This window comes from Exophiala xenobiotica (genome assembly GCF_000835505.1).
Source record: "Exophiala xenobiotica strain CBS 118157 unplaced genomic scaffold supercont1.5, whole genome shotgun sequence".
In the NCBI taxonomy this organism is placed as follows: domain Eukaryota; kingdom Fungi; phylum Ascomycota; class Eurotiomycetes; order Chaetothyriales; family Herpotrichiellaceae; genus Exophiala; species Exophiala xenobiotica.
In genome coordinates this window covers 2,009,797-2,033,714 of record NW_013562490.1, presented here as the reverse complement: position 1 = coordinate 2,033,714, position 23,918 = coordinate 2,009,797, and the positions used below count along the sequence as shown (strand labels likewise).

At 52.2% G+C, this 23,918-nt stretch overlaps 10 protein-coding genes across 13 annotated transcripts; 6 read left to right on the top strand and 4 right to left on the bottom strand.

Moving 5' to 3' along the window:
• Window positions 1-392: 392 nt before the first annotated feature.
• PV05_08517 lies at window positions 393-2,305 on the top strand. 2 transcript variants are annotated; one of them, XM_013458037.1, is made up of 6 exons: window positions 393-713; window positions 897-972; window positions 1,034-1,061; window positions 1,169-1,366; window positions 1,419-1,553; window positions 1,627-2,305. In XM_013458037.1, exons 2-6 carry the CDS (start codon window positions 905-907, stop codon window positions 1,777-1,779), a joined length of 582 nt encoding a protein of 193 aa, XP_013313491.1. In that variant the 5' UTR covers window positions 393-713; window positions 897-904; the 3' UTR covers window positions 1,780-2,305. The 2 variants fall into 2 exon arrangements, with proteins under 2 accessions (XP_013313491.1, XP_013313492.1); XM_013458038.1 differs by having other exon boundaries at window positions 393-972.
• Window positions 2,306-2,634: 329 nt separating this feature from the next.
• Window positions 2,635-6,270, top strand: PV05_08516 (uncharacterized protein). The gene is made up of 2 exons (XM_013458036.1): window positions 2,635-3,103; window positions 3,220-6,270. Exons 1-2 carry the CDS (start codon window positions 2,802-2,804, stop codon window positions 5,813-5,815), a joined length of 2,898 nt encoding a protein of 965 aa, XP_013313490.1. The 5' UTR covers window positions 2,635-2,801; the 3' UTR covers window positions 5,816-6,270.
• Window positions 6,271-8,013: 1,743 nt separating this feature from the next.
• On the top strand, window positions 8,014-9,376 carry PV05_08515 (uncharacterized protein). Its single transcript, XM_013458035.1, has 2 exons — window positions 8,014-8,280; window positions 8,352-9,376. The coding sequence occupies exons 1-2, from the start codon at window positions 8,153-8,155 to the stop codon at window positions 9,112-9,114; spliced, it is 891 nt and encodes a 296-aa protein (XP_013313489.1). The 5' UTR covers window positions 8,014-8,152; the 3' UTR covers window positions 9,115-9,376.
• Window positions 9,377-9,622: 246 nt separating this feature from the next.
• Window positions 9,623-11,656, top strand: PV05_08514 (uncharacterized protein). Its single transcript, XM_013458034.1, has one exon. It carries the CDS (start codon window positions 9,725-9,727, stop codon window positions 11,594-11,596), a length of 1,872 nt encoding a protein of 623 aa, XP_013313488.1. The 5' UTR covers window positions 9,623-9,724; the 3' UTR covers window positions 11,597-11,656.
• Window positions 11,657-11,762: 106 nt separating this feature from the next.
• On the bottom strand, window positions 11,763-13,374 carry PV05_08513 (uncharacterized protein). The gene is made up of 4 exons (XM_013458033.1): window positions 13,011-13,374; window positions 12,658-12,876; window positions 12,344-12,542; window positions 11,763-12,220 (listed from the first exon to the last, which is right to left on the bottom strand). Exons 1-4 carry the CDS (start codon window positions 13,138-13,140, stop codon window positions 12,028-12,030), a joined length of 741 nt encoding a protein of 246 aa, XP_013313487.1. The 5' UTR covers window positions 13,141-13,374; the 3' UTR covers window positions 11,763-12,027.
• A 297-nt stretch (window positions 13,375-13,671) lies between these two features.
• PV05_08512 (uncharacterized protein) lies at window positions 13,672-15,251 on the bottom strand. Its single transcript, XM_013458032.1, has one exon. It carries the CDS (start codon window positions 15,168-15,170, stop codon window positions 13,680-13,682), a length of 1,491 nt encoding a protein of 496 aa, XP_013313486.1. The 5' UTR covers window positions 15,171-15,251; the 3' UTR covers window positions 13,672-13,679.
• A 197-nt stretch (window positions 15,252-15,448) lies between these two features.
• On the bottom strand, window positions 15,449-17,797 carry PV05_08511. 3 transcript variants are annotated; one of them, XM_013458029.1, is made up of 7 exons: window positions 16,571-17,797; window positions 16,414-16,510; window positions 16,154-16,360; window positions 16,068-16,101; window positions 15,880-16,010; window positions 15,800-15,827; window positions 15,449-15,747 (listed from the first exon to the last, which is right to left on the bottom strand). In XM_013458029.1, exons 1-7 carry the CDS (start codon window positions 17,747-17,749, stop codon window positions 15,591-15,593), a joined length of 1,833 nt encoding a protein of 610 aa, XP_013313483.1. In that variant the 5' UTR covers window positions 17,750-17,797; the 3' UTR covers window positions 15,449-15,590. The 3 variants fall into 3 exon arrangements, with proteins under 3 accessions (XP_013313483.1, XP_013313485.1, XP_013313484.1); XM_013458031.1 differs by having other exon boundaries at window positions 15,800-16,010; XM_013458030.1 differs by having other exon boundaries at window positions 15,800-16,010; window positions 16,068-16,360.
• A 229-nt stretch (window positions 17,798-18,026) lies between these two features.
• On the top strand, window positions 18,027-21,487 carry PV05_08510 (alternative oxidase, mitochondrial). The gene is made up of 4 exons (XM_013458028.1): window positions 18,027-19,570; window positions 19,628-19,733; window positions 19,791-19,961; window positions 20,068-21,487. Exons 1-4 carry the CDS (start codon window positions 19,080-19,082, stop codon window positions 20,515-20,517), a joined length of 1,218 nt encoding a protein of 405 aa, XP_013313482.1. The 5' UTR covers window positions 18,027-19,079; the 3' UTR covers window positions 20,518-21,487.
• PV05_08509 (uncharacterized protein) lies at window positions 20,675-21,793 on the bottom strand. Its single transcript, XM_013458027.1, has 2 exons — window positions 20,914-21,793; window positions 20,675-20,858 (listed from the first exon to the last, which is right to left on the bottom strand). The coding sequence occupies exons 1-2, from the start codon at window positions 21,551-21,553 to the stop codon at window positions 20,812-20,814; spliced, it is 687 nt and encodes a 228-aa protein (XP_013313481.1). The 5' UTR covers window positions 21,554-21,793; the 3' UTR covers window positions 20,675-20,811.
• Window positions 21,794-22,005: 212 nt separating this feature from the next.
• On the top strand, window positions 22,006-23,620 carry PV05_08508 (uncharacterized protein). The gene is made up of 2 exons (XM_013458026.1): window positions 22,006-23,060; window positions 23,203-23,620. The coding sequence occupies exon 1, from the start codon at window positions 22,203-22,205 to the stop codon at window positions 22,710-22,712; it is 510 nt and encodes a 169-aa protein (XP_013313480.1). The 5' UTR covers window positions 22,006-22,202; the 3' UTR covers window positions 22,713-23,060; window positions 23,203-23,620.
• The last annotated feature ends 298 nt before the right edge of the window (window positions 23,621-23,918 follow it).

Here is a 23,918-nt window from a genome sequence, read left to right as displayed (position 1 = left end):
CCTTGCAATCCGGACGCTGATATTCTCTAGAGGATCGAGTGAAGGCGCCGAGGACGAAATGAAATTCTACCGTGTAGGAAGGTGGAAGATGAAGGCTTGAAGCCATCCAACAAGGTGTCAATGTGGTCGACAATGAGATGCTCCAATGACACGAGATAGGCAACAGTACGGGCATGATGCATTGGCTTTGTTGATTGATATGCACAAGTTACCTGGTAGTTATCGTTGAGGACAACGGGCCTTCTGGCTGATAACTGCGGTCGATGATGCCCTTCAGCAGCCTAGACGCCTAACAGACCCCTGGACCATGTGCTTCACTTGGACCTAGCGGACCCCAAATAATCCCGTTGCTCGGGGGCAGGCCCTTGGTGCATGATGCTGCCCTGTTTCGTCTCGTCGACCGGCTGTTGGCTGTTGTGTGCCCTGCCCGCCCTGCTCCTGCGCATGCGACTCACCCATTGCTAGGGACTAACTTACTGTTCTGCGCAGTTGTTCAATCATCATCCTCCTTCACCATTCTTGACCGACTCAATCATCATCACTATCAATTCTCACCTTCGCCACTGCTTTTCAGCTCATATCAACTGAGCTCTACATCTTCCACCGCGTCCGAGACCTTTTCCTTTCTCGCTCGCTGAAGCATCAAGGCCAACCCCCGTGGCAGTACTCGGTGCAGTGTCTTAGCCACATCCACACTAAACTACCCCGAAAAGGTGCTTTTCCTGACAATCATCTCTCAACCTCTTTTACACCATCTCGTCGTAACCTTTCTTCCTTTACCCATCTTCGCGCCCTATCATCCTCTCCAACCATCCCGGACCTCCCGAATCCAACTGCTGCCTCGCATACCATCATTATTGCCATTCTCTAGACTTCTTATCTGACCAAGACCGCAGCAGCCACCATGGCTGAAATCCGTCGCAAGCTTGTCATCGTTGGTGATGGTGCCTGCGGAAAGACCTGTTTGTTGATGTGAGTACCCCTGCAAATCTAAAGCTCATTCGACCATATTTACTGACTGCTTGTTTTATAGTGTCTTCTCCAAGGGCACATTCCCTGAGGTGCGCAGCCTATCCTTCCATCTCACAGTCCAGCCGAACCGACCCTATCTCGTGCACGCATTCAAGAGTCGGTCAATGGCGATAATACTGACAAGTGACTGCCACAGGTCTATGTGCCAACTGTCTTCGAGAACTACGTTGCGGATGTCGAGGTCGATGGGAAACATGTTGAATTGGCTTTATGGGATACGGCAGGTCAGGAAGATTACGATCGTCTCCGACCTCTGTCCTACCCCGACTCTCATGTTATCCTGATCTGCTTCGCTATCGACTCTCCCGATTCCCTCGATAACGTTCAAGAGAAGGTACACAATAGCAGTTCAATGTCGATTGATGGAAACTGACATCCAAATCCAGTGGATCTCCGAAGTCCTCCATTTCTGTCAAGGCCTCCCTATCATCCTCGTCGGATGCAAATGCGATCTGCGACATGACCCCAAGACTATCGAAGAGCTGGCCAAGACATCCCAGAAACCCGTTACACCAGAGCAGGTACGTTGGCATTTCTACCCAATGGTGGCCTTCAATGGAGGATGAACCAAGAAGCTGACGATGATACATTCAGGGCGAGGAGGTTCGTAAGAAGATCGGCGCCTACAAATATCTCGAATGCTCGGCCAAGACCAACCAAGGCGTCCGTGAAGTCTTTGAGTCGGCCACTCGTGCGGCCTTGTTGACCCGGAAGAGTGGAAAGAGCAAGAAGTGCTTGATCTTGTAAACAAGCGGCTGAACTTTCAGCGACAGAACATGATGGACTCATTAGCTCCCCCGACTTTATACCAGGATATCACCAAACGGGTGCAAATATCCATCTACGACCGCACTTGCCCTTGTTCTTGCTTCGACACAGGTCCGGTTCGGTGGCTTGGTCGTGCTGCTTTGTCGGCGCTGATACATTAGTTTTGTTTTCTTATCGAGCGATGGATGGGTTGATGGTTGATCGCAATCAAGATGAGAATTGCGCAGAGGCTATGGATGGGCAAGCTCGGATGGTACTACAAAGCATGACGGCGTTCTACAGTCGAGACATGTCGAGTCATCAATCGAAATAGGAAATCCATACACGGCGTTGTGTCCTCAGGGCTTTGGGTTCCCCTTACAAGCACTAATCTCCCTTTCCCAAATTGCACTCTCTGGACTAGACAGATCCTCAAACTAAGCAATGAAACGGACTGCACTTTTATCACTCCACAGACACACTTTCCATACGACTCGGCAACTACTACCCTGTGATCTGGCTGTTTATACAGTCACTGGAATCATCAATCATGAACGAAGGTGTTGTCTTGGGACGCATTTTGAGGTGGACCGAGTTGACCCTGCGCTCGGGTTGAATCTAACAGCCGGCACAAAGATTCCGAGATTCTACAACAATTTTCAATCCATCTGAGACAGTATCACTACGCCAGGAACCTCCATCAACCGCTTCATCTGACGTTCGATGTCTCGTTGTGATAGCACGTGCTCGTTTTGAATAAGGCTGGAAACCGCCAAGGCATATCACGTGCTATGCCGCCTCGTTGTGACGTAGAGGGAAACGATGTACCGTCGAGTCGTCGACTCAATGCACGCCATTTGCCGTCCTGCACTTTTGATCGCTTTGTCGCCGTTCGCGTTGTCAGGAATGATCGAGATGGAGAGTATTAGTGATCGTGCCGAATCTGAAAAGTAGAGTCACTCTATGCTGTCCGACATGCAATTCAGGGCACAGATGCGCGACGATCGACACTCTTCGCGACGATGTCTTCCTCCAACAGCACGTCCCGTGTCGTACCAGCTCAGCTGTCCTATCTCGCGATATATAACCCCTCTCTCGGCCCTACCGACGAAACAGTGCGCGACCAGATTGTTTTCTACTACTCCAGAAAACTAGAGGAAGAAAGGGGAGAGAAAAGGAAGGAAACGACTGCAAGAGGAAGCGGGCAGGCGCATGAAGCGAAGCAAGAGGGCCAGCAAAACCGAAATGAAAAAGACGAGGAAGCACAAGAGAACGAGCGCCTGCGTCAGGTTGGACTGGCACAGGGAATGGTGGATTTCGTAAAGTAGGTAGAGAGCAATTCAATCATAATCCCAGCACCCCCTGCAATTCCACAATATCTCTGCGCATGCTATGCTTTTGGAAATTGTAAAGCCTGTCTGATTGTTTGATTTTTGACAGAAACTTCTCAAATGGAGTGCCTCTAGAGTCGATCCAGACTGAAAAGTCCCGCGTGGTCCTGAAAGAAATCGAACCTCAATGGTGGATCCTTGCTGCGGTTGATTTGACCAAGCTGCCATTGAGTACAGCCGCCTCAAGTGCAAAAAAGACGCCGAATATCGCCACCAAAGATTCGAGATCAACTGAGGTTGTGCCGGCGGAAAATGTCGAGTATTCGTCACGGGAAGTGGCTCCTGCTCAACTCCTTCTTGCTCAACTCACACATGCGCATCGCGGCTTCCTGCTACACCACGCATCCTGTTTATCTGAACTCTGGAAGAAGCATGAGAATAATAGGCGGTTGTTTTGCGAGTTACTAGAACGGTATTGGACTCGTTTTATCTGGAGCTGGGACGTGCTTTTGCATGGAAACCCGGCCACAGAGCTTTACGATGCTGTCAGGCTTGCTGGTGGCGGCGAACTTGGAATAGGTGTGGGTGAGGAAGAATGGGGTAGCGGCGAGAGAGAAGTCTTGGAAGGCTTCGTAGACCGAACTGAAGGGCTGCTCGACCTTATTGTGGGACGATACGGTGATTCACCAGTGGCTGAAAACCTGGAGATGCAGGACAACGGCTCAAAGGCAAAGCTGGTGTCGCATGACCCTGCCCCTTGGCTTGGTAACGGAGAGGACATAGGAGCCCAGGATGGGATCATCTTTTCCGGGATCGGGGGAATTTCTAGGCAATCACTCGTCACTGTGTCGAAGTGGATGGAAGGGATCTATGCACAAGGTGAAACAGCATATGGTGTTGGGGATAATCCCAAAACTCGTCCAAGACCGCGCAGGAAAAGGAGGAAAATGGACGGTGAGTCTCCACGGGAAAAGGTCCACCGAAGCCAGCAACCACAGGGGGAAGAAGTGCATCCTAGAGTGTCCTCGATACAGAACAAGGCTCCTGACCTTCGGCGGAAAGCCATCGAAAACAATGCGACACTACCGGGAATACCGCCGCCGTTGATCAGTGCGGTGGAACGGTCTCTGAACGAAGCAACGGCCAAAGCAAGTGATTCAGCTCAGCAAGCAGCAAAAGACAGCCAACCTAGGCCAGACCAGAGCCAAAAGGAGCAAGAATCCAGTTCTTTATTTGGCGCCGATAAGATGATGAAGTACCTGAGTCTAGGCTACGGCTCTAGCTGGACTTTGAATCGCAGAGGCTTCAGTGGTGAAAAGGAGTCTAATCAAAGTGCAACCGAGTCTGAAGAGGATGAGACCAAGTCGGAAGTCGAGCTTGACGCGCACTTGCACGAACTCGATCCCACGCCGGAAGTCAGCGATGAAGAAGCTCCCTTCGTGCAACGGCTCGAGCAATCAATTGGCAAATTCCTGATTGGCCTATCTGGTGATCTGGAGAACGCCGAATTCGAGGACGACACCAAGGGCGACACGAAAGGGAAGGCTTCAGATCCAAGTAAAGATGTCGAACGATCACCTTCGCCAGCATTGAGAACATCGAATCGGATCTTCCTCCGCACGCTCACCATGGAAATGTCGTCTTCACGAACGGCACAAATCTCCGATCCAGAACGAGCGTCCTCCCGGCTCAGTGGATCGGTTACCGACTCCGAAGATGCCAAGGGCAAGACCAGTGCCGCAGCATCAGTAGATGGTCCTCAACGATCGAATATTACGCACGAGAAGGTCCAGGTCGCAGTCTACGTTCATCAGCCATTCATCTTTGTCTTCTTATTCCAACTGCGTACGCCTAACTTGACCGTGCCAGGATTTTATCGTGCAATCCATCATACTCTCGGGCCTTTGCAGAAGAGTCTGCTCAGAAGTACGGATCCTAACCGATGGAGAGATCGTGTGAGAGAAGCGCTAGAGCCCGATTCCGAGTTGTCTCCTGATGAGCAGGAAAAGAAAGACCTTCCCGAGATATACGATCTCGTCTATGACCCGGCAAAGAGGACAGTACGAACGTCGATACCGAACATTCCTATTCCTGGCAGCCTTGCGGCTGAAGGTCTGCATCTGACACAAGCGAAGTCCGTCACGGTTTCTGGCTCGTGGTATACCCTCGGCATACCCATTGGATCGTCCCCCACGAGTGGCCCGGAAACGACCAGGACCTCGTCACTAGTGAAGAACAACTGGACTCGCGTTGAGGCGCTGAACGTGCACACGCATATCCTGAATCTCTGGACTGCGACCCGGTCTACCACGTCTAATCGTGGACAAGCGACGGCCGACACTGACGAGTTGGAGAGGACTGTCAAAACCGCCCGGGGGTGGTGGGTCGTGTGGATGAAAGTGTTGCCACCGGAACCGGCGACTCTTGTTGGTGCTCAAACAGAAAAAGAAGCGATGCTGGTTAGGAGGTCACAAGATCGAAGCGTGACGGGCGCTGAGGTATCGGGGACTCGCTCGATGTCTGGGTTGAGCGGCTCTACGGGGAGATGGCTACTACGGGAGCAGCCACGGAGTCGCGAGGTCAGCGGATCGAGTCAGCAAGGACACAGTGGGAGATCGGGAGCGACGAATGCGAAGGGGATGAATGAGGGTGTTGGGGTGGATGCTAGGAAGTGGGTGGAAGGCCTGGTCAGGTTGAGTATGTGAAGTCTCCTTCCTGTTGTCTAACCACAATAATATCATTAGGAAGATCCGGGAACTGTTGACGTGCAAGCATCCGGTTCCTGAATTGGCTGGGTTTGCGCCTTGCCACATCAGTCCAAGCATCCAAAGTTGTTCCAAACGTCGAACTGTGACGAGGAGAACTTGGCTCTCTGCGGGGTTCTCGCGAGGACAAGCCCGAGAAGGCTTCGTGCCGAAACTTCCAGGTCGCCGAGTTGTAACTAGAATGCGGAGTAATGGAGGGATAAAGCTCTGTGCGTTTCGCGTCTTATACATTTCAGAGCTTCAAGACACTGTTGTACCAATTCGTTCGTACGCGATCGCCCAAAGCAACAATCAGAGCCTTGCGAAAGCGTTTGTAGGATCAGGAAACAACAAAGTACAAGATGACCACCACAGGAAGCTGCATGTGCGGCGCCATCAAGTATGAATTTACCGGGGAACCAAAAGTGACAGCTTTGTGTCATTGCATTGATTGTCAAAAGGTCTGCGCATCGGTTTCTGCTGCTTCATCCTTCCGCACAGTACCCGGCATGCTGACGTCCGTTATCAATGACAGTGGACTGGAGGCGCCTTCACTTCGAATGTGGTTGTCCCCCGTACTTCCTTCAAGGTCACCCAAGGTGAGTGGCAGACATCAACCGTTACGGCTCTGACTGAAGGTGCCTCTGTCGCAGGCACACCATCGACCTGGGACGGAGTGGGCGATTCGGGCAAGATCAACAAGCATTTCTTCTGTCCAACCTGCGGGTCAAGCTTGTATACCGAACTCGAAATCATGCCAGATGTAACATGTATCAAGGCGGGAGGTTTGGACGGCGGCAAGGCGGGCCTTGGAAACAAGGTCGATGTCGAATTCTACTGCAAGGATCGCGTTGGGTACCTGAAAAATGTCCCAGAGGCCAAGCAGGAGCCAGCGTTTAGTTGAGTATTCGTTTCTCAAGAGCTGTCAAGTCAGCCTCAGTCGACCATTGGTCAACATGTTAGTAGTAGGAAGCCCTGATAGCAAGAAATGAACCTGTCTCTTTCTCTCTTGTTGGTCAAGCCCCAAGTGAGCCTACAAAGCCTGCAATTCTGGCCTGAAGGCAACTTCATGCCATGGAAATGCATCGACCCTGGGCCAGAATCCCATAAACGTCACCATCTCAGCAGGTCGAACAAGCTTCGCAAGCAAAGCAACAACCTGGGCGTCCGGATGTCGTCAAAGGATTTCGCAGAGAAAGATGCACAGTGAGCCAGGGTCAAGTTTTGCTCGAGGATTGCTACGACGAGGCTGAGCGAGGCTGCGCTTTATCACGTGCCTGGCCAAATTTGAGTTTGACAGGTCTGTACTTACCATATACGGACTAGCTTCGTGTCTCGGATCTGCAACAAAAGCTGAAGCCAAAAATCTGGCACGAAACGTCGCGCGTCTCAGAACAACGACAGTCTCACGAATCTCTTCCATTGACGAACCACGCCGGTTGCTGGCTCCGAACCTTGACACCCTTTCTCTACCTCTGGCAACTGTCAAGCTCAACCTGCGGCATCTGGTGTCTTATCGTTTCCATCGGCGTGCATGAAGATGAGATCCGGGGCACACCTTTCCCAATCTGTCCCTTCACGACTGCCATGACCTGCTACAGGGGACTCCCCTCAGGTGCTATGATTTGATCAGGGCGCGGAGAGTCTGTCGATCAGACCATGCCGTCGCTGAAAGCGTGCATCGTGGTCGGCCCGTCACGTCATACCAGTGACAAGATCGCAGCCACACGAGACGCTGTCAACCTGATCTGCCGCCAGAGATGGCGGCTCTGCTCCATTGCAATCGGATGGCACGGAATGAAGAGCGAGGCTGAATCTCAACCACCCATTATCACCACGGAAAACGTCTTTCCCGGGGAGGAGTCAGGAGTCCTGGATACCCCAATGTGACATCAAGCATTATCCAGTTTTGGTTCGTTCCATTTCGCCAATCTCTTATTTCGTCCCTTGGCTCTCTTCCCCCCAAAGTTGTTCCCTGCCCGGACGGATGTTTCCTTGTTGTCTGTTCGTCGTTCATTTATATATCTAAGGTGGACTGACCGCATTCGTTCTTTTCGCTCGTCGCTCGCTTTCCCTTACATTCCTTATTCGCGGCGCTGGCGCTGAGCGCTGGACGCTGCTATACATTCATTTCGTTCTGATACATTTCTGTGCTCTTTCAATTGTTGGGCTTCGCGGGTCGTGCTTGAATTGCAGGCAACGCACTGCCACGGGTCACCAGAAGATCAGACCTTTCGCAAATCAACTTTATATCACGCTCGCCGAAGACGCAGTCCTAACAGCGAGACACTTCACAGGATGCAGACAAGAACAACTCAAGTACTTCTTCTCGTTCTCACGTTGATTCTGGCTATATTCCTCCTCATAGCAGCATCCAAATATGCAGCTTGGAGTCACAGTATGACCACAGCACCAGGCAGCTGGCTGTAAGTTGAACTCCTTCCTTCTCCTCTAAAGCCCGACGTATGACCGATCACTGACGCTTGTCTCGATACAGACCTCTGGTATTCTATGTTGGTACCATTCCGCTCGTTTCTCTGGTCTACACCACCGCCCATCTAGCCGCTCTACAATTCAACGGCCTCCCGATCCCTCTATATCCCGGTACCCGCGGCCTTGATCCCTCGTACGACGCCGACTACACCGTCAGCAGCACGTTCTTCATTCTCACGGTCTCTGTCTTGCACTTCCTCGTATGGCTCGCCCAAGCCTGTCTCTGCACGGGCTGCGAGCTCGCGCCAATACTCTCAGGTACCCAAGGCCTCGTCCCGCGCTGGTGTCCTCAATCCCGCTTTAAAGACTCGGGCAAGCCCGGCCTAGCAGACATGCTCGGCACGCTCGCCACAGTTAAGGACTTTATGCAGTGGGTCATGGTTGTTTTGACAATCCTGCTCATCGAGTGTGCGCGACGCGAGTATAAACGGGCCGAGCATGTTCGGAGAGATATGTTCCGACGAGCAGGCCCCGGGGCGGACTTGGGAGGTCCGGGTGGAGATGCTAAAAGCCCAGCGCAGGTGCCACTCAGCAATATCAGCGGCCCGAGGATAGTATCGCCGGAAGAGATTGCAGCCCAGCAGAAGGCCCAGCAGGAGGAAGAGGAGCGGAAGAAGAAGGCAGCCGAGCAGCGGCGCATGGCGACACAGCTGCCTAGTGGGCCGGGGGTGCCGGCGAACAAGCCCGACAATTACTACGGCAATGGCATGGCGACCGGGTTGAAGAGAACGAAGACGCTGAATTATATGTACGACACGAGGGTATAGCATTCAATTCTCGGTGCGGCGAATGCCGAGAGGTGGTTTGAGAGAGGATCTGTCCGGTTGGGTCGGGTGGGGTGGATGCTAATTTGGCATTGGCGAGCAAGAGGTTGATGAGGATGGAGTCCAACAAGGAGAAGAACGTATCCAGATTTATGAAGACACGATTTGCAGGAGATATCCAGGTCCAACCTCCGGTACAGACACAGATCAAGCCAGTCCATAGGTATCATAAATTCTATGGAGAGGGTAAGCAGGAAATATGTTGCTTGTAGTCGTACTCGTGCCGGAATCTAAGGCCTGAGGATACCGGCCGAGACTAGTAGGGAGAACTCGGCCAGTATTCTCTTAGACCTCGCCCATGATCCTTGTTCTCTCGGTGTTGCTCTCTTGCTCTTTTAAGGTATCTTGGTAGCCTCAGCATGTTACGTAAGCATATACGCCAAGAGATGCAATACATCGCAATACATCCCGCCGCCGTAAGTCAATCAAGACACCTAGGAACCTTACAATCAGCGAAGACAACAAGGTCCTCAACAGTGGATGAGGCGAGACTACAGCGGCTCAAGACAGCGAAGGAGGTAGACACTGTGATCGGAACTCAACGATCCTCAGAATGGCGGACCCTCTCTACGACATCTTGAAATCCCATCTCCCAACGACAACGGTCTCCACTGCATCAACCCCCAGCCCCGAGATATCCAGATATCTGTCTCGTCTAGTCTCCCTCCGGCTCAGCGACCTGACTACAACGGAGCCGCAATCCCTGGCCCAGTCTGCGCACTCGAATCTCGTCTCGATCCAAGCACTAAGCTCCCGCTCTCACCGCACAACAACCACATCGTCCGACCACCTATCCACACTCCGCTCATCGCTGCCAACGTTGTCGTCCTCAGTCGACGCTCTTCGCCAAGCAATACCAGATCTCGACGCCAGTGCCGTCGCCTTTGCATCATCATACAACCGCTCCAAGGACGAAACGACAGGCGGCAACGCGCTCTTGAACCTTCGCCGTGAATCGGCCCTCCTCGCCCGCCAGGCCGACAAGGCTCAAGACATCCTCGAGCTGCCGTCACTATTATCAGCAGCAATCGCTTCGGCCAGCAGCAATGCCACCGCCACGTCAACGTCCGGAGCCAACTACAGCCAAGCCCTCGACTTGTTCGCGCACATCAAGCGCCTCGAGATCCTCTACCCAGACTCAAAACTCGTCAAGTCCGTCCTATTCGACGCCGAAATCGCCATGAAGGACATGACGACGAACCTCATAGCGAGTCTTCGGTCACAAAACATACGCCTTGCCGCGGCGATCCGGATGATAGGTTGGCTGCGACGAGTTGCTCCCGAGCTTGGGACAGGATCAACTAATACCGGCAGCACCGCCAACTCGCGAAGCACGCAGTTCAAGACGATGCAAACTCCTCAACTTTCGTTATCCTCAACCACCTCAACACCATCTCAGGGGGAAGGCCACTTCGGCGCGCTCTTCCTCTGCGCCCGCCTCGCCACATTCCTCAGCATGACCGAGGCCCTGGCTCCGCTGCGCGATCTGGCAGACCAGGAGACGCAAGCTCGCAAAGCGGATCATTCCACCACAACCACAAACCGTCGTGGACCGAATACGCCGGTTGGAGGTCCATCGCATCCAGAACCTCCCCGCAAGCCATCAAGCAGTGGATCGTACAACGCGCTCGCCGGCCAACAAACGGACCGCTATCTGAAGCGATACATTGAAATTTTCCGAGAACAGTCCTTCGCGACAATCAGCATGTATCGGAACATATTTCCGGACGACGAAGGCGATGGCCAAGGCACTGAATATAGAGATGGAGACAAAGACAAAGACAGTAACACATCGTTGTCGCGGTCACCATCATCATCATCATCATCATCATCATCCTCATCATCATCCTTATCGCTATCACTCCCGCCAGCACTACAGTCTTTCCCACTCCATCTCGTCGAGATGTTCATGGCGACACTGAAGCAGTATCTACCCAACGTCACCGATCCGGCGGCAAGAGAGTCTCTGCTTATGCAAGTCCTCTACACGGCGAACAGTTTGGGCCGGTTAGGTGCGGATTTCAGTCTAATGATTGCGATGCTCGATGAGGACGATGTGGAGGATGAAGCCGAGACCGGTACTGTCGCAGAGGCCACGGGCTCGGAACAGAGAGCTGAAGGAGACGTTGATGGGGAGTCGAAGGGCCAGGACGGCCAAGATCAGCAAAAAGCTCGAGACGACAATAGCGAAGTGGAAGACGGGAAAGAGGAAACGGAGAAGGAAAAGGAAAAGGAGCCTCAACCACAACCACAACGGCAGCAGCTGCCAGAACCAGAATGGATCTCGGTCATCAAGAAGCATCGTGTTCAGGCTGCGAGGCTGGAAGCACTGGCTGCCGGGCAGGATCGGGTTGTCCAGAGACGAGGGTCGAGTGACATCGCGTACGATGACATGCAGGTTCGCCATTGTCAGGTCAGGGAGTAGGAGATGACGATGATAGAACTACTCCGTAGATAGAGACAGAGAACAATGTGAAATTCCCCAGGTACTTTCCACAGCAATGCACCGTCTGGACCCCAAAATTGTACCAGCCGGACTCAGAACAAGACTGCCCCTCTTGAATTGAGGAATCCATATGCGAGGGAACAAGTTGTAAGCGTGCCACCAGATGTTATCAATTACTAGCTGTCTTACTCAGTTTTCCAGAACCCGTCCATGACCATCATGCAAGGCATAAGCGTACTACGTAGTAAAGCGATAGCTTCTTGTAGGAATACGGATTTCCCCCCTCCTTTTGACTCCCGTACATTTTGTTTAGACGCCGATACTTTCAAAAGCAACAGAGACCACTCTTCTTCAACGCATGCCATGCGCACACGTCACCCAAAAACCACACAAACAAAAGACGCAAAGCACTATCCGCTCAGATCATGGACCCGGAAGCCGAGTTTATGCTTCTTAATCCTAGGGATGACACCCATCAAGACCAAAATGGCGGCCACAATGACCGCCCACAACTTGATATGCAGAACATTCTGGTTGAACGACGTCTGCGTGGCGGCCGCGATGACAGCCAAGATGTACACTTGTATGATATACCCTGCGACTCTGTAGTTGGGGGTGTGTGAATGTCAGTCCTCTTTATACACACGCTCGGCCACAAATGCAAGAATGCATTCCTCGCATTTTGTTTTTCTCGGTGATCTTTGGGGTGATTCTTTGGCCACTTACCTATGATATTTATAAAGTGCCTTTGCATTGTCCACGCCGCCAAATACCTGGGGCGTGTAGAACTGGGCAAACCCGACCAACCACTGGATCAAGATGAGAATGTACGCGACCAGTCCCATCTTGCCGTGGATGCTCTGGAAGCGAGTTTCCGGGTGTGAGGCCTTGTTCCTTTCAATGATCACCAGCCCTGCGATCAGGCCTAGATTGATTTGTCTTCGTCAGGAAAACAGTACCTAGGTATGTTGTAACAGGGGCCGGGGGTCTCCCTCCTCCAACGGGTGGTCGGCGGTTGGGGGAAACGAAAGGCAACGTACCTGCCACGCCCAACGTGTTGAGTATAGAATGCACATATGCGCCGTTGACTTTGTCTTTCTGGGCAGCGGTGGGTTGCAGGACGAGCACGCCCTGCACGAGGAGCAGGGTCGCGGCGGAATTGAGCAAAGGGTGGTAGGAGAAGAAGATGAAGTCGTGCTCGAAAATGGCAGCCCAGACGAGCGCGGTCAGGATCCATATTCCTGCTTGGGCGAGGATGGCTGTGAGAGTGGTAACGGTGCCCCGTGGTCAGTCTTGGTCTGCATAGCTTTTGGGCCGGCAGAAATAGGTGGGTGGATGGGTAGTGGCACAAAAAAAGGCAAAGGCTGCCTCGGTGTGTCTCTCTGCAGCTTACCTGTTCCTGTGACAAAGTTGAACTGCAGTCCTTGTCCTGGCCTTTGCGTAACGTCTCCGGGTCGTCCCAGGAGAGGTTCCTCCTCTTGCAAAGCCGGGTTTTGCTCCGGGATGCCTGTTGCCGATGCCATTGCTGTTGTTGCTGCTGCTGCTGTTGCGACTTGTAGTAACAGGCCTGACGGAGGATCCGGGCTTGTGTATCTGTTTTATTTTCGATGCGATGGAGAGGACACGGAAAGGAGGAGGAGGGACGACTGCGCTCGTGTGGCTCGGTACTTTATTTATCTGATCATCATATCGGTGGGATGACTGCGCGAGGGGTGGTCCGAAGGCATCAACATTTCAATCAATTGCTCAATCACCTCGATTTGCGGAGAATGGGTTGCATGATGGCTGCGCTAGACATGGATGTCGAGGCTTGAGCTGACCAATTTCACCTGCGGATTGGTTGTTGCGCGCGGAATATTCGATGTTGATGACGCCATTCTGCGCATTGGGTCTTGATCCATAGCCCTTGCGGTGGTTCTAGGCGGGGTGGGGAGGCTGGAATGGGCTCACCAGGCATGACCTAGGCATGACCAGGCCTGAGAAAGCCCCGGCTCTGGGTAAAGGTTTGTGCGAAGCCAACCATTCCATTGAATTTCTATCTACCCCGTACGGAGGTATGGAGTTATTCTATCCTCAGAGGTCTCTCGAATCTAAGCAGGCACATCAGGAGACAAGCACAAGCAGCGGCCACGGCGACAAAATCATACGGCAAGCCCAGCCATGCTCCTCCGCCGTTTTCCAGGCCGATATTGAACAACGCAGCCGTGACAGGATAAGCTATCATAGTACTCAGTGTCTCGGCGACAGCCAAAACAGAAAACACGCGACCCTTATCCTCAGTGCTCACGAGAGCAGCCGCAAGAGCTCGCATCGTCGAAGGTAATCCGGTCGAAAGCGTCTCGATGAGCATGCCGATGACCATGATAGCGGTGTTCGGCGCCAACCCAATGACAATGTATGCTACAGCGAGCACAAACAGTGACGCTCTAGTCATGACGACGTTTTTCTGAAGGACACTCAAGGAGAAGCGCTCGTCGATGTGGTTGGAGACCAAAGGAAGGAATGTCAAGAGCATCAGCGTCGTCGTTGCCGCTTGCACAGCGTAAAGCAGTGTAGCGTTCGCTAAAGTCCATCCGTATCGGTCGGACACATACCTCTGGACCAGGTCATTCAAGGCAAAGTACACTATCTTGAACGGTAATGTCAATGCCACAAAGATCAGTCGCCAATCACTCCATATCTTCAGGACTTGTCGCATTGATTTGCGAGATGCTGCAAATGAGAACTTTCGTCCTTTTGTCGGCCCTTCGTCGTGCTCCAATGTCGTTGTCTCTCCAGTACCTTGGCTGCGCGCTGTCGACTGGAGGGTCTCTGGTATTGTGACGATGGTGGCGAAGGTAAATGCCAGGCACGCGAGACCCAGATAGACAGCATACCAAGGGTCCAGTCGCATAAGAGCCCCGGCGATCAGAGGTCCGAGGACTCTGCCGAGATAGGCAAAGGACGTCGCACGAAAGAACGAATTCGCCAGTTGTCCTTCAGGACTTATATCCGTCATCATGCACACGAAAAGCATCTCGGTGACCATTGTCCCGCCGGTCAAAAGCCCAAAGCCACCAGCCAGCCAGACGGTGCGAAGGGGAATGCCTCCCCCAAACCAGGTGACGAACGTGATCCAGACTTGCATCAATGCTATGGACAAAGCATTGACGGTGAAAATCAGGCGTCGTCCGATGCTGTCCGCGAGCATGCCAATCGGGATGCTCAACAGCAGGCCAGGTACGGCCATGAAGACTTCGAGCCACCCCTTCAGTGAGGAGACTTGGGTTTGCACTGGACCGATCTTGCAATATGACTCCGGCATAGGACCGTTGAGTGGCAGATCGGGAACGGGATGCCGTTGATACCATTGTGCGCAGTAGATGTTCTCGTAGATTTGGGTTTGAGCAGGAATCAGAATCTGGAAGCCAAGATTGACGCAGAATACGACCGCATATAGTTTCCAGGTTGTCGTGTTGTGGACACGGGATTTGGCTTTTGATTCGGGTACTGAACCATCCAGCAAAGAGTCGTGTGGGGATGACTGTGAATCAGAGACGTCTTCGAGGGCCATGGTCTTGACGCTTGCTTGCAAAGTACCGATACTGGCTAGAGAATCTCGGTAAACTATATGGTTCCAATGTATGAACCCCAGTGAAGACTTGGAAGTGTACTGTGTAAAGATCTTTGGGAGAAACGAGAGTCAGGCCCAGCTACCCAAGTATCAGGGGTTGTTAAGGCCCCCCGGAAACGTTGCAGCCTGGCAGGGGGATGACAATGGGGCGGAAAAGGGTCGACATCACTCAATTGACGAGAAGGGTACGGAGACTCCGTAGGTGAATAGCTGATGCCCAATCATGATGAATCTTCGTATTTTCGCTTCTGGCTTCGATAGAACGTCACAAGAAGGTGGAATTAAAGTACCTGTTGATTTGGAAACAGAAACATGTTCGTCTCGATTTGGACTTCTAATTCTTTGCCCAGTGAAAACAGTCTAGAACCTGCTCCATTTGCTACTCTGCCTGATCCTCTTGCCAAATGTGAAGAAGAAAAATGGCACCGGAATTAATGCCACTGCGAAGAAGGCGAATATGCTCGTCCCCCACGGTATGCCAACATGATCGTACAATGGGGTCACAATAAGAGGAAATCTGTAAATCATGTCAATTCAAGGCTCTGGAAAAGTTTGATTGTACCACTTACGCTGCGGCAAAACATGATCTCAAAAAGGCTGGGAGCTTGCTTAGTACGACCGGTCGCACACTTGGAATGGCTTGACTTACTATTGGCGGCCACCGCGCTCGCAGCATATCGCTGAAAAGTGTCGACGAGGTAGTTGAGTGCTGCTTGGAAGATTGTGAAGAATCCAAGACCGGTCATGTAGAGGCCTATGACTGGGGCGATCCAATGAAACCTGATGCCATATTGTTAGCCCTGAGGAGAGCGCGTCAAAGTGCTGGACGATGCTTACTTGGGATCTGCCGTCCAGCCCGTAAGAAACATACCTAGCCTATATCAGCAATCTGAGTCTAGCCATGAAGCCAGTACGGAACTCACCAGAGCTGAACAAAAATGACCCAAACATCATCGGTGGGAGGCGCAATTCAGGGGCCACCTTCCCACCGGACTTCCGGTTGTAAATGATCTGATTGTAGACATTGATGGCTGCACCAGAGACCGCGCCCAGGAGTATCGCTAAGAAAGGCAATAATGAAGGGAACTCCTTCCAATGCCGGTGCTCTGCAAAGATGATTGGGATGGCGCCTGCACTAAATGTTAGCACTCCACGAAGTGCAAGAAGTACTCATCGCACGCACCAAGCTGCATGTACAAGATACCGTAGCAGAAACTTGCATACAAAGCCACCAGCGCGCAGATAGGTGTCAGCAAGAGCTGAAAGGGTCGGATTAAGAACTAGACTGGATCAGCACACACGAAAAGCCGTGAGCCGCCAGCCGCGACCAGAGGGCACACCTTGCTCGCCAGCTCTTTGATTGACACGTCCCATTCCTCAAACTTGGCATGTAAAGCCCAATTTCCACTCTGATGGCGCAACCGACGAGCCTTGTAGACCAGCAGGCGGGGAGGATAAGACTCGTCAAGAAATATGATGTCCAGGAGTAAGACGAATAGTTGAATGATACCCGTCAAATACTCCGTCCACCGCCAGCGCAGACTTGGTTGGACGACCAAGGCTGCACCGACAATTGGTCCGAAGACAGGTCCTATGACTACAGCCATAGCGTACGAAGCAATGGCAATGCCTCTTTGAGATGAGGGAAAGAGGTCGCTCAAGACGCCGCCCGTGTTCGTCACGGGAGCAGATGCAAAGAATCCGGCAAAGAACCTGGTGATCATGATGGTTTGGATGTCCTTGGCTGCCGCAGTACCAAACGAGAAACAAGCGGCGACAAACATAGGCGGCAGCACAGCATTCTTTCGACCATACACTTCGGACAGAGGTGCCCAGAGCAGCGGGCCAATACCGAAGGCGAACAGGAACAGTGTCGTTCCCAACGTGGCAGTCTGCATGCCCACACCGAATTGCTCTGCCACTTGCCTTGTGCCGGGGCTGTAGGCAGAAGAAGCCCAAGTTGCAGTCATGGTTGTAAATCCATAAAGGGCCGTGGTAATCACCTTCTTCTTCATCGCCCAGTTGAGTGGCCTGTACGGATCATCCAAACCATCGAAATCTACGAGATCTTCAACTGTGGTTTTCTGGTGCTCTAATGGGTGAGAGAAGATTCCAATTGGTGGCCGTGTTCGTATCCTAGACAAGACAGTCTCACGTCGAGTTACAGTCCGAGTCAAGGTCAAGTCACGACCCGAAGTGCGCGACCGTGAAGCGCTCGTGTCTCTCCTAGTCTTTTCGCTTTGCCCATCTTGTCCCGGGTCTGGAACGAGGTCACCGTACTCCGGATTTGTGGTTTGGCGAGAAAGGTCGCGCGAGAGTCCGCCTGAAGAAGTGGTGTCTGTCGGCGACAGTCTCTGGTTGGGCGTCTCTGCGTGATCTTTTGCATGAATATCGGACATGCTGAATCCGTGGTATATACAAGTTTCGCCCTCATCGTCTTTTCCAGGAAATGAAACTGTGGAGGCGAAGGTAGTGGATTTATCTGTCTGGGGGAGAGACTCCGATATCGCCGACGTCATGCGTTGCCGGCGCGGGCAGCCATATCCGGGCCTGTTGTTGAATTATTCCCTCCGTCTGACCATTGACAGATTAGCAGATTCGCGCAGATTCCAATAGTCTTGCTTGGCCAGTCGTGGTCAGACCAGCTTGGGTGCTTTATTTCCGGCTCGAAATTGGACCTGAGCCGTTTGAAGGCAGCCAGAAGGCACTTGGGTGCCGCTTTAGCCGCCTCGCTCAAAGTACGAGTCATGACTTTTTTGTCCTCCAGATTGACAACTCCCAGTTATCTACGGACTACAGCCCTGCATCAACATGTAAGCACGAGTGGGAGGAGTGTCAACCTGTTTCTGATGCGAGAAATGATATGACGAGCAAGATGTCGGCGTTTGGCCATATGCGAGCACTTTGATCTTTACTTTTGAGGGGCACAGCAGATTCTGGGTTGTTTATATCAGCCAGTTTGAGAAAGTGGCTGTGGATCGATCTAATCATGTCGGAAGTGTAGACATTGAATTACTGTCTAAAATATCCCTGTGAGCAAGATTGTAAAAGAAAAGACGCATACGGTGGTGACATGGTCGTGATTTCGGGGAACAGCTGGGTGGCCATCGGATGTGCGGTCTGCTATTTGGTACTGTGACACTAACTTACGAAGCAGATCTCTGTCATGTTCAGCCTCACGAAGGCCCCATAGGAGCCCTAAGCCCTGGGTTGGTTGACCTCGGAGATGCGCAGGTCTTTTATGTCGATCGACTGGGTACACAGTACTTTTGACGCAACTATCACACCACCACGACCACCCTACCCACGTGCCTACCATAATACAGCCATTGACTGCCACTCCAAATCGAGCAAGCTTCGTCCCTAAATCTCCTCATCTAGAAGCTATGCCCTAACTTGGGCCTGAACTATTGCTGACGGAAGATATGGGTCACCAATGCACCATCGAAAAAGGCCGGACTACGGATCTCGTAAGACAAAAGTCTCCTACACCTCGTGAGTATCTCGTGATGGACAGAGCCAAACGAACGCCAAAAGTGCTTGTTGGTGGACTAGACCAGGCACGAGCCAGTTGGTTACCATCCCCTCGTACCCTGTGCATACCCCGACAGCCCTCAAGATCGCCGACTTCCGAGTTCAGGCGCCTGAAAGGAAAGGCTACGAACCTCACTCTACGCTTAGACCAGTCATCGTTGAGGCAAGTCTCCGCGGACCATGTCATATATATAAGCCAGGGTAGGTCTGAAGCAATCCCATGTCGTTCCCCCCCTTGCAATATCGTCAAAGCCGTCCAGACACTGAGCGGCCACCCATGTCCGAACTGAAAAACACTACATCTGGTTCCATTCAATGTCGCTAACCAGTGCCATTGCCACGAATACCTGCTCGGTGCCTTCAGCAGCTCAGCTCGGGAGAGTTGTGGCACCCCTTTACCATGCCCGCACTGCCATCACCGGGCACCGTGCAGCTCTCATAACAGCTCCGGCTCCAGCTCCAGCTCCAGCAGAAGCCTGTGCGCCTTCGAATCCCGGACAGTCTCCACGACCTCGATATCATTCAACAATTAACCTCGCTCGCCCTGCGGGCACGTTCCCCATCCGCCTAAACAACATTTTCGCTCAGAAAGCGCCATCCGCACCGGGACGATATTTCTCGACGACGAGCGTGTCGCGACTTCGCGACTTCTTCCCATCGCACGAGACAAAATATATTCGGCAGACACCGCCGGCATGGCCGCACCATGGCTACTCGGAAGATGAAATGCACAAAGTCGCCCCCGCTCACCGGGAACCAAAATCCTTTGGTGACTGGGCCGCGTGGAAATTGATCAGGTTTTGTCGGTAAGCAAACCCTGACTTTCAACCGTACCCTACACGATGGGACTCACAACGTGGCAGATGGGGCATGGACAAAGCAACTGGCTTGAAACCAGATCAGCAGTCCGACAAGTCAAAACCCACCACAGCCGTGGTGGCGAGTAAACCGTTGACCGAGGCGCAATGGGTTAGTGCAGAAGTCCCGAAAGACGTCGAGAATTGGACTGACCTTTTCCTGGCATAGCTCGTACGATTTGTCTTTCTTGAATCCATTGCCGGAGTTCCGGGTATGGTTGCTGGAATGCTACGACATCTACGTTCTCTCCGCCGCATGAAGCGCGACAACGGCTGGATCGAGACGCTGCTGGAAGAATCTTTCAACGAGCGAATGCATCTTTTGACCTTCATGAAGATGGTAAGTCTACGTGGACACTGGTGGCAGATATTGCCAGGATCTCCCTGAAGCCCTCGTCCGTCCCTTATGTCTCTCTCTCTCTTCGATGCTAACGAGACACAAATAGTGCGAACCCGGTTGGTTCATGAAGACCATGATCATCGGTGCTCAAGGCGTGTTTTTCAACGCATTGTTCTTCTCGTACCTCATCTCGCCGAAGATATGCCACCGCTTCGTCGGCTATCTGGAGGAGGAAGCCGTCCACACTTACACCAGATGCATCGGCGAAATCGAACAAGGCTTGCTGCCCAAGTGGAGTGACCCCAATTTTGAGATCCCCGAGTTGGCCGTGCAATACTGGCACATGCCCGAGGGAAAGAGGACGATGAGGGATCTCATCTACTACATCAGAGCCGACGAAGCAGTTCATAGAGGAGTAAACCATACACTGGGCAACCTGAACTACAAGGAGGATCCCAATCCTTTTGTCAGCGACTACAAGACCGAGGCCACCGGCCACAAGCCGAACGCTGTGACCAAGGGAACTGGGTATGAACGTGAAGAGGTAATTGGTTGATGGTACCTGGTGGACGTTAGAAGAACTGGCAGAAAGAGCTCGAGCCGGTTTATACGAAAGGGCTGTCCATGCCACAGACAGCACGATGGATGAACACACTTCTGTTCATTGCCGTTCTACCTGCGGAAAATACAATGAGATTCCCAACTTATGGCGTTCCGAATCGTCAGCGAGAAAAACCACGTGCTGACACCATCAGAGTGCATTTTCTGTGGGAAAGCATCCGCAACAACGCACAGGTATTGGCGGAAAGCCCTTCTGCACCATTCTTGATACAAGCGTCATGAACACTCACTATTTCTGCTCGTCCTCCCTCTGCTCCTCAGTCCTTGCAAGAATGTCTGGAAATTCACGTTAACCTTCAATCCCGAAACCAGCATCGATGCGACCACTTGCCTTTCAGCGTCACGGGCGTTGGATGCAGCTCCGAGCCGAGCTTCTTGTCCAGATGTTTGCGGTGCTCGGGGTTGCTCGTGTCCACCACCAGCACCTTCTGGTACTTGCCTTTCCCTTCTCTCATATCGTACGTTTCAATGAGCGCCAGAGCGAGCAGTGCCGTCAATGTCGTTGCTTGTGCAAGGACTCGAGCCTGGACCAGCTTTCGTGCGCCCGTCTGAAACGGATCTCTGGCCATCATCTGCAGGCTGGTGATCATCGAGACGCCCCATGTGGCGCCCAAGACCTGCATTTTGTGCTCATACAGCCATTCTCGTGAGAGGTCGGTCTTTTGGGCGCCCGCGTGCATCCTCTCAAAGAGGTCTTCCCTCTGCTCGATGTAGTCTTTGGTCTCTGGGTGGATCCGCGATTGGAAGGAATGAGATCCATAGGTTGAGCCATAACTGATTCCCATTATGGTGGGATATACCACGAAAGTGCCTCGCACGGCCGGTGACAGATGCTTGAATGGTGCATAGTATCGGTGTAGACCTGCTGTAGCAACGAGACCGACTAGAAAGCCGGCGACGCCAGCAGCTGCTCCGTTCTTACGGATGGCGCTGTAGTATTCTTGCTCTTCGTCCTTGTCGAGGATCTTCATTTTGGCTCAAGGTTGGCACAGATGTGCAGCCATGGTGAAGGTCGAACTTCGGTCCTTTTTAGTGATATCCGTCCACCATTGGCAAGGTCAGGCAGGATTCGAGACACCCCGTGTTGAATGCCCGACGCACGTGGAGTGACGTGAGACACCGAAGTACTTCGCGTGGCAGCCAGTCGCGGCGATCCTGTCTTGTCAGAAAACGGAAACTGCACACTGACGCATTGGCGGGCTCATCTCAAGTCGGCGAACTATGGTACCGCTCGAATTGAGGGGGCTTGGGACCGTCTTGAAGGTCCCTGGGGAATCCGGAGTTTCCGGCATCCCAGCCAAATCGGCACCTCGCGTAGATTGTCATTAGCCCAGCCAATAGTCTTTGTAATTGGCCCCTTTGTCTGCAGTGATCATACCATTTTGTCGCGACTTTCGTACACTGGCTACAGTCATGCCATTGAGTCGATTCGAGCTGTTGTTGCGAGTATGCGCTCTTACTCGACATGTATTTCTTCTCCCTTACTTCCAACGAAGTATCCACCACATTCAATATATCAGACTGCAGAACCTGCAACGCCGAAGACGAGCCAAGTCAAAAAGCTGGTTATATAATAGTACACTCTGAACATTCCCGATCGTGCATTCACACCCTTTCAACATGACTGGCCACTCAGCACAGCATCATCCCAATTCCAAAGCAAAGGGTGCTGCGGAAGCCAAGACCCAGCCTCATCATGGCAAAGACAAGACTGAGCATAAGGACAAGCAACATACCGATAAGGAACAGGCCGCACACCAAGAAGTCAAGCCAAAGGACGTTGACAAGCTAGAATCTAGTCACAAGGAAGAAAGTCATAAGGCAGAAAAAGTGGTCAAAAAGGGGGACAGTAAGAATGAGGGCCATACCGTAGAAGAGCACAAGAAGACCGTCGGCACAGAGCACGATCAGAAAGGAAAGGGTCACAAGCACGACGCCCACGAGCACAAAGATGACACCAAAAAGCATAAGGACAAGAACCACAAACATGAGAGCAAGAATGACACCGTCGACTCGGAGCATAACGGCAAGGAGAAGCACTCCTCGAAACATCAACCACAGAAATCCGGGAAAGGTCATGGCAATGACCATCAGGAAGCCAAGCATCAAAAACACCATAACCATCACTGAGACATTTGTGGACTTGGAAGGAGTTGTGGAAAGGCAGAGTGAAGGAGTTGCTTGGTTGGCGTTGTGGTCGATTCGTAATGGGATTCTGCGCAAGAGCTTGAGTGTTGCACAAAATGATTAAATATACCCGACAGTTCAAGTGAAGCGGACCTTCTGAAGCCGATAGTTGTCGCAGCTTGGCTTCAGACCCAGGAGCATAAAAGACTCAAATGCTAAGGGTCGAGTTCATGAATCAAAGGGCACAGCATCCACACCACGAAGAGCTGATCGAGCACACCAATATGTCTGGCACGTGTCCTTGGTGTTTGAAATATTCGGCAGCGCAGAAGTGTTTGAGCACTGAAGATGGTGAGCCTGTCATCAGGAGACATCCAAGTGTCTACCTGATTCAAAGAGGAAGAAGAAAGAGAAAGAGTGAGAGAATCCTTGATTATCTGACTTCTGCTCAATCACCCCAATGCCAAGGAAACACGGCGCTAACCATATACAGAGCTTAGCGTGTTTCTGGCAATTCGCTCCCCAGACTTGGATAGACTTGGACCGACGTGACCCTCCCCTGTCCAACTTCAACGCAATCATTCGAGCAACCTTCGTTATCTCCATCTCTTAATCGGCCCGGATTCCATGACTTCCCACTCCTCCGCCGGCGTAAAGCTGTGTAAGCCCAGGTGCATGACGGGACGAAAACACCCTCGAGCTAATGTATCAGCTTCTCTTATGCCGTTCAAGTTCCTTCTCAGGCTTTCGCAACAAGCGGGCCCCAGCTGTGGTGATCAGCTCACAGGGGCAATTGAAGAGCTTGCTACTACCATGGACGACACCCCTGGCCTTAATCAGGCTGCTCCCATATGTAGGACATGATGCATGACCGCTAAGTTATGTCAGCAACCGATGCCACCCTAAACCCTTGCTAGAAAATGGTATCACCCAATGGCACTATCCGGACCCCCTTTGCGAGTCAACCGCGTAGACATGGCGCCTCCAAAACCTAGTTGTACGGTTTAAAGCGTCTTACAGGTCGGCGCGAATCGGTCCACGGGCAATACTCAGCGTTGGTCTTTTCTGAAACGTGCCCTTTCTTTCCACCAACATCATGCGAGTAGATAGAGCTCGAGATAAGGACTTGAACCATGATGAGTATTGAACAAAGGGACCGTTTGAGAGACCGTGAATTTGAATATTTCAGTCAGGTTCGGTCGTTCTCCC

Coding starts and splice junctions, on each gene's coding strand:
- PV05_08517 (XM_013458037.1), top strand. CDS start 905: ATGGCTGAAATCCGTCGCAAGCTTGTCATCGTTGGTGATGGTGCCTGC. Junction 1,062..1,168: donor CCAAGGGCACATTCCCTGAG/GTGCGCAGCCTA, acceptor TGACTGCCACAG/GTCTATGTGCCAACTGTCTT. Junction 1,554..1,626: donor AACCCGTTACACCAGAGCAG/GTACGTTGGCAT, acceptor TGATACATTCAG/GGCGAGGAGGTTCGTAAGAA.
- PV05_08516 (XM_013458036.1), top strand. CDS start 2,802: ATGTCTTCCTCCAACAGCACGTCCCGTGTCGTACCAGCTCAGCTGTCC. Junction 3,104..3,219: donor GGAATGGTGGATTTCGTAAA/GTAGGTAGAGAG, acceptor GATTTTTGACAG/AAACTTCTCAAATGGAGTGC.
- PV05_08515 (XM_013458035.1), top strand. CDS start 8,153: ATGCAGACAAGAACAACTCAAGTACTTCTTCTCGTTCTCACGTTGATT. Junction 8,281..8,351: donor ACAGCACCAGGCAGCTGGCT/GTAAGTTGAACT, acceptor GTCTCGATACAG/ACCTCTGGTATTCTATGTTG.
- PV05_08514 (XM_013458034.1), top strand. CDS start 9,725: ATGGCGGACCCTCTCTACGACATCTTGAAATCCCATCTCCCAACGACA.
- PV05_08513 (XM_013458033.1), bottom strand. CDS start 13,140: ATGGCATCGGCAACAGGCATCCCGGAGCAAAACCCGGCTTTGCAAGAG. Junction 12,877..13,010: donor CAACTTTGTCACAGGAACAG/GTAAGCTGCAGA, acceptor CCACTCTCACAG/CCATCCTCGCCCAAGCAGGA. Junction 12,221..12,343: donor GCACTTTATAAATATCATAG/GTAAGTGGCCAA, acceptor CCCCAACTACAG/AGTCGCAGGGTATATCATAC.
- PV05_08512 (XM_013458032.1), bottom strand. CDS start 15,170: ATGGCCCTCGAAGACGTCTCTGATTCACAGTCATCCCCACACGACTCT.
- PV05_08511 (XM_013458031.1), bottom strand. CDS start 17,749: ATGACGTCGGCGATATCGGAGTCTCTCCCCCAGACAGATAAATCCACT. Junction 16,102..16,153: donor GTCATTTTTGTTCAGCTCTG/GTGAGTTCCGTA, acceptor GATATAGGCTAG/GTATGTTTCTTACGGGCTGG. Junction 16,011..16,067: donor GGCTGGACGGCAGATCCCAA/GTAAGCATCGTC, acceptor ATATGGCATCAG/GTTTCATTGGATCGCCCCAG.
- PV05_08510 (XM_013458028.1), top strand. CDS start 19,080: ATGTCGCTAACCAGTGCCATTGCCACGAATACCTGCTCGGTGCCTTCA. Junction 19,734..19,790: donor CGTTGACCGAGGCGCAATGG/GTTAGTGCAGAA, acceptor TTCCTGGCATAG/CTCGTACGATTTGTCTTTCT. Junction 19,962..20,067: donor TTTTGACCTTCATGAAGATG/GTAAGTCTACGT, acceptor AGACACAAATAG/TGCGAACCCGGTTGGTTCAT.
- PV05_08509 (XM_013458027.1), bottom strand. CDS start 21,553: ATGAAGATCCTCGACAAGGACGAAGAGCAAGAATACTACAGCGCCATC. Junction 20,859..20,913: donor AACGCCCGTGACGCTGAAAG/GCAAGTGGTCGC, acceptor GTGAATTTCCAG/ACATTCTTGCAAGGACTGAG.
- PV05_08508 (XM_013458026.1), top strand. CDS start 22,203: ATGACTGGCCACTCAGCACAGCATCATCCCAATTCCAAAGCAAAGGGT.